This window comes from Lutjanus erythropterus, chromosome 19 (assembly GCF_056507025.1).
Source record: "Lutjanus erythropterus isolate fLutEry1 chromosome 19, fLutEry1.hap2, whole genome shotgun sequence".
Classification (NCBI taxonomy): Eukaryota; Metazoa; Chordata; class Actinopteri; order Lutjaniformes; family Lutjanidae; genus Lutjanus; species Lutjanus erythropterus.
In genome coordinates, this window is record NC_139335.1 from 25,426,812 (window position 1) to 25,437,594 (window position 10,783).

General features: G+C 37.1%; 1 protein-coding gene across 2 annotated transcripts; it reads left to right on the plus strand.

Annotated features, from left to right (window-relative positions):
* Nucleotides 1-60: 60 nt before the first annotated feature.
* Nucleotides 61-10,561, plus strand: LOC146309934 (phosphoribosyl pyrophosphate synthase-associated protein 1). Of its 2 annotated transcripts, XM_084743708.1 has the most exons (11): nt 84-217; nt 1,015-1,067; nt 2,042-2,108; nt 2,656-2,828; nt 2,965-3,080; nt 3,205-3,260; nt 3,955-4,100; nt 4,998-5,039; nt 7,716-7,786; nt 8,693-8,839; nt 9,748-10,561. In XM_084743708.1, exons 1-11 carry the CDS (start codon nt 135-137, stop codon nt 9,904-9,906), a joined length of 1,113 nt encoding a protein of 370 aa, XP_084599834.1. In that variant the 5' UTR covers nt 84-134; the 3' UTR covers nt 9,907-10,561. The 2 variants fall into 2 exon arrangements, with proteins under 2 accessions (XP_084599835.1, XP_084599834.1); XM_084743709.1 differs by lacking the exon at nt 4,998-5,039 and having other exon boundaries at nt 61-217.
* Nucleotides 10,562-10,783: the final 222 nt, after the last annotated feature.

Sequence of the window (10,783 nt, forward strand, 5' to 3'; positions counted from 1 at the left end):
AACGTTAGCTAGCTAGTCAGCTAACGACAGCGTCACAAGAATAAACACGGTGTTGAGTTAACGTTAATAAAAAAAGGTGCAGCTGCGGCTGTCAGTGTCTGTCTGCGAAAAAAAACCCCACCAGGAGTGCCGCAATGAATGTCGCTAAAAGTGGTTATCGTGTCTTTTCCGCAAACTCCTCAGCAGCATGCACAGAACTGGCCAAGAAGATAACAGAGTAAGCACAGTGTTTAGTTTCTTTAATTTCCAGACTGCTAGTCAGTTGAGGAAAATGCCGTGTTGTTCTCATACACTAGGCCAAGCCACGTAGATTCACTTGTGAATAACACCCAGCTGTACATTTGTTGTGATATCAGTGCATCCATGATAAGCAACCTCTTTTTGTTTAGTAGCATTGACCCCTACGACAAAGCATATTGGATTTTTGGTTATTGTGCAACATGGGACATAATCGTGTTTTGTATGACAATGAGCACAGAGGAACGCTTCCAGCTGTCTCTGCTAACAAGACACTCTCTGATGATGATAATGAATGAATGAATGAATGAATGAATGATGTGTTAAATGTCTCATGGTGGTTTGTGTCTGAGAGACAACGTATGGCAGAATAGTGTTATCATTATATCTCAGAATTGACTGCATTTAGGTGTAATGTTGTTTGGGACTGCAGTTAATTAGTATTTTCATAATTAAATTAATTGTCGATCATTTTCTCAATTAATCAATTAGATGTCTGGTCCACAAAATTGTGAAACATGTTGATCACTGTTTCACCAAAGCCTAAGATGATGTCTTCAAATGTCATGTTTGTCTGTTGAGTTAACTGTCCTAGAGGACAAAGAAATTTGAAAATATTCAACTTTGAGAAGCTGAAATCCGAGCATTTGGATGTGTTTTTCTGACAAAATGACTCAATATGATTAACCAGTTATCAAAATTGTTGGTGGTTACTTTAATAGTTGACAACTAATCGTTTAATCAGTTAATCAGTGCAGCTCTACTCTTGTTTCACAGGCGGTTGGGAGTCGAACTGGGAAAGTCTGTGGTCTTTCAAGAGTCTAACAGAGGTGAGCACAATGTTATGCAAGTTAAATTTCCATCTGTGATCCATTTAACCTTAATGCAATCAACTTAAGTAGATCTTTAGCTAATAGTCTATTTCTGGCTTAATACATGACTAATAACGTTTTTAAAGTCTTCCTCAAGTCACGTTGTAAACGATATAAAATGCTCTGCATGAAGTAATAAATTGGGCCTGATATGTTCCTTTTGCAAAATAAGTTCAAATACCACGTTAAAATTGACTTACCTATAGCTCTACAACTTGCCTTCATTTAGTATTTCAGGATTATGAATATGCAGATAGTCCCCGCCCTCTCCACATACCCCATACCCCACATGGTTTAAAATGTGATTTTTACTGGAGGAGGTCTTCAAATTAAAAACTAAATCTGTGAATTTCTACACGTGTGACTTGATCAACAATCTTTGAACTGACAGGATTTTTGTGCTAAAAAAACCCAAAACACTTCACTTTGAGTTAACTCTGTACCTTGCCCTTTGGTTGCGATGCAACCCAAATCCACCCCTTGTTAGACTAGGGGTTGATTTGGGTTGCATCACAATTTACAGCAATGTAGAGACCCTTTTGTGTTGCACATAAAGGTGTGACAAAATGGGATATTTTCCCCCAGAATCTGAGGAAGTAAGAATTTTTTTTATTGTCCATTTATTAAACAATCTATCAGGCCATAAAATTTAGATATGCACTGCATTATACACAGCAGGACTCAACTCTTGCAAAAAAATCTGGTTATTTTACTTCAGTCGTATCACTTCACTATATTTTGGAGATTATGAGTTTTAACACTATAATTGGTTTGAGGAAGTACTGAATTGTTTATGCATGTCAGTATTTGTTGATGACTGAGTGCTGTGTGCACTGTGGTGGCGTACAGTTACCAACAAGGTGTGAAAAGTCATTAGAAGATGCAGCTTTTCTGCATTAACTGATTGTGTCCTCATTTTTTCTTCACTATAGAAACTAGAGTGGATGTGAAAGAGTCAGTTCGTGGACAAACTATCTTCATCATCCAGACTATACCACGGTGAGTAAAATAGGGTGTATGGGTGCTGGAAATCCTTGAAAATCCTTGAATAATGTGGCGTTATGATGATGTGACAAGTGCTTGAAACTATAGTAGGTTCTTTTGCTGTTTGCACAAAATGAAGACGGCCATGCTCTTGTGTGCTTGTGTGGCTGAGCTTAGTGTGATCTGTCACGTTTTTTTTTAATGTGTGATCATAGCCAGCAGAATGTGTGACATCTTTTTGTTAGTCTACTAGTCACATTTTGGTGTAGGCCAGTAGTAGTAGTAGTAAAGCAGTAAAGAGTTTGTTTTAATTTATTTGTCTAATAATTGTTTTATATTGGCTCAGCCAGGTTACATAGGATATAAAGGCTACTTACAGACATGTGGCACTTTTTTAAACATGAAGCTTTGTTGTATTTCCTTTAAGTTGTCACTCTTCTGTAGAGTGCTGTCATAAAGTATAATTGTAGTTGTTTATAGCACAACAACATCTGATTTAATGTGATGAAGGAATGAAATAATATATTTTTTTCTTTTTATTCTCTTCTTTTTATGCAACCAGAGATGTCAACACAGCCATCATGGAGCTGCTGGTTATGGCCTACGCCCTCAAGACCTCCTGTGCAAAGAACATCATTGGAGTCATTCCTTACTTTCCTTACAGCAAACAGTGCAAGATGAGAAAGAGGGGCTCTATAGTGAGCAAGCTGTTAGCATCAATGTTAGCCAAAGCAGGTAAGGAATGTCAGCCTCTGATTTGTTAAGTCTCTCGATCCCTCGCCATTATGTTCACACAGAAAAATGTATCTTATTGTTAACAGTAAAATACCTGTTAAGTGTTAAGCTACTCTCATGTCTTTGTACACCAAAGGATTAACACACATCATCACCATGGACTTGCATCAAAAGGAGATCCAGGGCTTTTTCAGCTTTCCAGTGGACAACTTGCGTGCCTCCCCTTTCTTGATTCAGTACATCCAAGAAGAGGTGATAATTCTATTTGATGTCTGCTCTGTGTGTGTGTTTGAGCATAGGTGCCGGTAACTCCACCTGTAAACCAAATCAATCAAGCATTCAATCTGATTTTGTCTGTTTTCATTCATCCTGTCAGATTCCTGATTACAGAAATGCCATCATTGTGGCAAAGTCCCCATCAGCAGCTAAGAGGTAACTGATACATGAATAACAACATTTTTATTATCTACAAAAAAATTGATTTTAATGCTCAAAAAATAAAAAAAAACACTACATTATGCCAGAACAGTGCTGGGCAAGTTACTTTAAAAATACAGATTACTACTGATTATACTATATTTGCATTACTTTCATCAAAATGACAGCAGTAATTCAAATGACTAGGCATCATAAAATCAAAGAGGGTAGTGGTATTTGATAGCACATAATCAAAGCACAGCTCATGGTTATTGCAGTTCATTGTTGGGCAATATTTTATATTAATGAAGGCTCTTCTGTGGAGCACACATCTGGCCCAAATTATACATTCACCTGCAGTGGTTACCATGTTTCGATTTATACAAATACCGGCTTATACTTATACCCACTTATATTAACAATAGTGTGATGATATAGAGCAATTAATAGCCTAGACACCTCACATCAGGTTTGCTGAAAGCTGTCTTTGTAATGCGGGTTAAAATATTGTATTGAATCCAGGAATAGCCCACATTTCCCATCATTCCTATTGCACAACTGAGCAGTTTAATTAGGTTTGTTCCAAAAAGCAAATGTTATTTATGTCAGTGTTTGTGATCTGTTTATTCAGATGGATGAGATGACATGTACACATGAAAGGAAAAATGATAAAGGTACATCCTGACTTTTCTCCATTTTTGTGTTCTAGGGCTCAGTCCTACGCAGAACGCCTGCGTTTGGGTCTGGCTGTGATTCACGGCGAGGCTCAGTGCTCAGAGTCTGACATGGCTGATGGAAGACACTCCCCACCATGTGTACGCAACACCACTGGACACACAGGACTGGAGCTCCCTTGTAAGAACACTCACCTTTGTAGAGTGTGTTTTTCAGGTTTTCTTTGCAGAATTGTAGGTGCGATACTTGATAGAATTTACCTGTACAGAAAACATGTCCCTGTTTATTGTTTCTCACAGTTAGGTGCCTTTTATTTGTCACGCCATGGTCAAATTCAGCAAGAAATTGCTTATAATTTCTGCTAGTTTAACAACTTCACTTCATTCACACTGTAAATCCTGCCGACGACCTAATACAGCTCTTATTTGTGCTAACCTGTTTTGAGCTGATGATTCTGCTGTTTCTCACTCATACCATCAACCACCTCCAAGAAATAAATTTTTGTGTTACTGCATGTTTTAAATCCATAGATATATGACTTCTACTCATGCTGCATCCTCCGCAAACTGCAACTCTTAACTTACAAAGATTGACATGCTTGATAATCATAGACCCATAGTCACTGCCTGTTTCTTGGCACATACTTTGATTTTTAACTATTTATTTTTGGTGAGAAATACTAACATGACTCTGGCATACAGTTTTCAACATATTTACAGTGTTAATTCCTGGTAAGGCCATTATATAATAATATCAAATGATTGTGTCATTGGCAAATGACTCCGAAGTATTTGCATCCAGTATTTGCTTTATTATTTAGTAAAAATATTTCTATTCTTACTTGTGTTTCTATTCTCACCCTTGACTTAAAAAATCCTCATTAGGAACAATAATTCACAAACTGCTTCACCCTTAAGAAGACTTAAATTTTCACAATGTGACTGATTTCTTGATGTGAAACTAACAAAAAATTTTTGTCAACCTAGCGAGAGGATTTTCCAAGTCTTGGCATCATGTGTTTGTCATGTCAAATATTTGTGCATTTGTGTTAACGTGGTGTTTATTTGTTGGTAATAGCAGGCAAACAACAAGCTCCGTTCCCTGGCATAGAGCTCCCAAGTACGACCGTAAACATTAACTTACATCTGACTATAAAATGATTCCTCTTCAAATGGTTCCTCAATTCGTGCATGTGTAGATAAAGGGTTTGTGTTGCATCTTGTGAAAATACAGTCTGGATTCAGGAGGGGGAATTAGTGAAAAATGAACAGTCTTGATTGTTACTGCACAGAAAATTTGCATTTAACCTTTTCAGTCTAATCCGCTCCATACAGTGCCTCATACTATATGCTACTCGCATGACCTGTTTAACTTGAAATAAGCAGCTCTCATATTTACTGCACCTTTCTAAGATTCCAGACAGCTAGTTCTACAAGATGGCCAAACCCTCTCTGTTTTGTTGTGTTTTGATTTTATTTTGAAATCCACAAATCAAACCAGAACCATGCCAAACATTTTTCTTGTTTTACTTTTTACTTAAATATCTGGACTCATCTTGCCAATCAACACATGGTGCACCCATATTGAACCCGCTCGTAAAAACCTGATTAACATTTGGTCATAACTGCATGTGACAACAATTAAGCATGCTTTTGAAACCTAACATCTAATGATGGGAAGAAGAAACTTTACAAAAGGAATGGTTGGTACGTTAAAAGCATTAAAATCAGCCTACATCAAAGTTTTAGTTTGCTACTTCACCAATAATACAATGCTTAAAAGCCAAACTTATTTAATCAACATTAATATTTAGTGTAGTTTTCCACTTTTATCTCCATGGTAGTTTCTGGAATGAGATGCCAGCCTGGTGTTGAAATTTTCTTTAAATTTATCAGAGCATAATGTTGATTAATGGGTTTTATTGACAACATAAGTTCAAGCTATCTGACCAAACATTTCTCAGGTAGCTTGTTGCAGTATTTCAGCAAGCTGTAAAAACATATTTTTTGAAGAGTGTGTGTACTGCTAACAACATGGCTTTTGCTGTTTTTGGTTGATAGCGATAAAAGTCTGAATGTGACACTGCCAGGTTTTCTGATGCCGTGGGACTCATGGTATTCAGCAAAGTGTTCTGCAAGGCATGCTCCTCCTCTCTCTGCTTCTTTGTACTTTTTCCTTCACAATCGGCTTGGCTGGCTGATTGTTTACCTGTTGATTGTTTCCTTATACCCTTTGACTACATTTACATGCACAACAATACTTAAAATGCAGCTGTGTTTTTAAAAAATGGGTTATATATCAAAAAAATGTGCAACCCCAATTTCCAAAAAGTTGGGACATTGTGTAAAACATAAATAAAACCAGAATGCAATGATTTGCAAATACTTTATGACTTGTATTCAACTGAATACAGTACTAAGACAAGATATGTAATGTTCAGACTGATAAACTTGACACTCATTCTGAATTTGATGAATCTGACCTTCTTGTTGTCCAGACAAGAATTTAACTGAAAAAACTTCAACAGTTAGTTTCTTAAGTTCCCAAACACTTTCTCAGTGTTGTTTAAAGAAAAGGTGATGTAACACAGTGGTAAACATGCTCCTGTCTCAACCTTTTTGAAATGTGCTGCAGGCATCAAATTCAGAATGAGTCTATATTTATTAAGAGCTATGGTTACTCAGTTTGAACATTCAATATAATGGTTTTGTACTGCATTCAATTGAGTATAAGTCAAGGTTTTTGCATATCATAGTATTTTGTTTTTATTTACGTTTTATGCAACATCACAGTTTATTTTTTTGGAGTTGGGGTTGTGTTTCATTGCTACATTGAATCCAATCCCAGTGTAATTTTAGTTTTTTAATTAACAGCTGTTGCTGTGCAGAGCGGGTTATTTTAGTCTGTCTAAAGTTGGAGCACTTTCATTTCGTCTTCAACATCGTATTTTATAATGCTCCTATTTAACGTTTGGTGTGACAGTTTAAAGAACTCAGGAGCAAAGTAATCAGTGAAGTGAACAGAATTGCATTAATAGCTGACAGTGTATTGTGATGACAGACGGCTCAGAGTCAGATATACTCACTATCACAAATGAAGCTGCCTAGATGTAAATGATTCAATTCTACAATGTTTCTTGTGTGACATTGGTTAAAAAATGCAGCTGTTGCATCTCCTGTGATTGGCATGCAAGATGCGGTCTGATTATTGTGTGCATGTAAAAGTTGTCGCTGGCAGCAGTGATGTTCGACTGAGGACTGACTCCAGATCATTGGCAAGTGTATATGAAGAAACCCTCATCAGTGCTTGTCAGCCAATGTCGTCCTGTGTGAAATAAGATTGTCTGGTGCATATTGACTCATATGCAGACTGCTGCCATATGCCTGCCACAGCCTGGGCCTGAGGTTGTGTGTGTTCAGGCGGTTATACGTTGCCTTCTGATTGGGTATCCTGGGCAGAAAACCCTGTCATTTGATTTTGCATGGCATGTGCTGGACTAAGTTTGGCATTTCAGTTCAATCTCCTTGGGGTAGGTGGGGTACAATGGGGGGAACTTTTTTTTTAACTTTTAATTCCCATATTGAATTTAATACAGCATGTTATTACTCTATCAGGACTTCTGCTAATCATTTACATAATCCAAGAACAACCCCATAATTCGGGGTGCAAATTTGCCTAAATCACATTTTCTCAACCCATTTTACCCAATCTACTGAACTTACTTTTGATTAGGTGAAATTCATATAGCCTCTGTAAAGTGCTCTCACAGGTAACCAGTTCTGCTTTCCTTTGCAGTAATGATGGCCAAGGAGAAACCTCCCATTACTGTAGTTGGAGATGTGGGAGGGAGGATTGCCATCATTGTGGTAAGAGGTTATGAATTCAGTCTCTGTAGCCTACATGCTTAAGTTGTCATTGTCACCAGCTCTGACATTTTATAATTAGTATGCTGGCCTGTTCAGCTATGAATTCGCGGGCCAAATACGGTCCTTATGAATTTTTCTATGGCCCACAAGAGGCTGCTTGCAAATAAGACATATATATGATATGATCAATAAAACATCTCCAAGCTACTCTGAGATACCTGAACCACAGACTGTGTGATCTGAGCCAGTATGGCTTTGGATACGTCTTTTTAAAACACCTGTGAGCTGTGATTGGCTGCAGCAGGATTACACCTGCTCCACACCTGGCATTCGCTCAGTCAGCGCTCATGTTATGATGGCTGTAATCCAACAAGTAATAAACCTTTGTGTTTACTGTGCAATAAATCCATTGCTCTGATGAAAGAATACAGCCTGAAACGGGACTACAAGTCAAATCATGGCTAGTTTTCTGCCAGGTTTTGTGAGGACTCGAAGGAATATATCTACTAACACTGTACTGTAAGAGTTATTTGTAGCCATTAATTGGCAAAATATTCTGTGACCCACAAACCCTCAAAGGTTTTCCCTTTGGCTCAGTTGCTATTGAAGTTGAGTAGCTTTAACTTACAGTGTTATTTTAGAAATACAACTTGGGCAACTAGACTATTAGATTTGATTACAGATTATAGTATTGAGTTAATTTAATGACTTAATAACAAGTACATTATGTTTTGGAATTTGTTGTTATCCTATTATTAGTGTGGCCACATAGTCATATGTTCAGCTCGTTTATACTGTGAGAGCAGACAACCGATGACAGAGAAATGACCAAAGAGATTTGACTTGTGATGAAATCTAAAGCCACAGATTATATTTTTCTTTTCTTTTTTTTCCTTCTTCTTCCAGGATGACATTATAGATGATGTAGGCGACTTTGTTGCAGCTGCAGAGATCCTGAAAGAGAGAGGAGCCTATAAAATTTATATCATGGCCACACATGGCTTACTGTCTGCTGATGCTCCACGCCTCATAGAGGAATCCGCCATCGATGAGGTGAGGACACCCGAACATGCTGTTGTCAATAATGCGCGTCTCTTCTTGTTTTTAAATTTAATCAGTGATTGTTAAGTTTGAATGAAGACCTTCTGTGTCGTACCTGTCAAATATTAACAAGTTAGCTGAAAGAGAAGTATCAAGGGAAGAAAAAAATAACAAATTGAAGAAGTTATTTGGAACTATTCTTTATTAAGACAATGTAAAATACAATACTTCCTCCAAATGGGAAGTTTTTTAACTGAAATTAGTTGTAACTTGAACAAAGAAATGATCATTATATCCAGCAGTTGCATTTCTGTAAAATGTTAGTTTCAGTTTTCACTTCCTCATAACTATCCTTGCATTAGTGAGAAAACAAAGACATTATTGACACTGTATGTGCCAACCATTCTCAAACTACTGTAAGCATCTATCAATCTCTTTTTTGTTGTTACACAAATGAGTGTGCGGGTTAATAAGAATCAGAATCTCCCCAGGGGAATACTGGTCATGTTATAGATGCTCCCACTCAAGAAAAGAAAAATATGTAAGCGTAAAACAATTATAAGAAGTACTGAAAATATTTACAATCTACTACAATATCTAACAGGTTCAAAACAGCAGTAATATAACAAAATACATGCACTAAGGACAATGCAAAAAGAATGTGCCTTGTAGAAGAAATAGAAAATAAAGAAATAAGAAATTATGTATAAAATATGCATGATGATATAGAATATATATATATTGTAAATATGTTCCTATAGTTGTAATAAAACAGCAGTGTCTCGAGTGCAGATCTCTTAAATTGCAGCTGTCATCAATCCACATAAGCCTTTTTATGAAATCATCAAGACAGTAAGCTGTTTTTAATTTAAAATGAAATCATCTCATTAAGTCAAATCACAATCTTTGTCGACATTCAGGTGGTAGTGACCAACACAGTCCCCCATGAAGTACAGAAGCTACAGTGTCCCAAGATCAAGACTGTGGACGTAAGCATGATATTGGCTGAGGCCATCCGCCGCATCCACAACGGGGAGTCCATGGCCTACTTGTTCCGCAACATCACCGTGGACGACTAGAGAGAGTCGGAGAGTGAGAGCTGAGGTGGGTCTGACAGTGACTGAGGGAACTTGTTCTCAGTACTGAAAAAAGAAAACATGCTAATGTCATGTTCCATGTATTCTGTTTGCCAGGGTTACTTGTATCCTTATTGATTTAAAGAAATTAAACTTTTAAGAATTAGCCAAAGTTATTTAACTTCTTATCAGAGGTTGTAAAAATGTATTTCTTTAATTAAGTTGGGAAATGCATCTTGTTCTTGCTGAAAAAAAGGATGATTAAGGAGCAAACAAGTGACTTTGAGCTGTGTTGCACTCAGTCATATTTTGAAGCCTTTCCTTGTCTTGCTGCTCTTGTTGATTTCAACTTGATCCAACTTGAACAAAAGATGCTTTGTATTTAAAAATGTATTTTGTCAGACACTGCGGTACCTCATATCTAATGACTGAGCTTCAATTGCAAAAAGAGAAGAGAAAAAATGTCTCCAGTAACAGGACTTTGTGCTTTACCAACCATTTTCCAGTCACTCTTCCTGGCGCTCATGATCGCGGCTGCTCAGCACTGTGATTTCTTTGCATTTCATGAGCTGTGTTGTTTACAAGCACAGAGACCAGACTTGACAAACTCCTGCTCATTGGTGCCCGAACTATATTTTTATGCAGCTTTTTTGCACCACTTTTGGGAATGTTTGAATGTTTGATAAAATGTCCTATGTGACAAGAAGTTTGAGCAGATTTTCATTTTATATTGTATATATTAGGTCAGTTCAACTAAATTATAGCATAAGATATTTTCCTATTTATCCTTAGTATCTAGCCAAAATGGTTTGATGTGGTTTTGAGAGATGCTGCTGTTCTCTCAATACACTGGAGGTTAATGTAATTTCATTTATGGCAC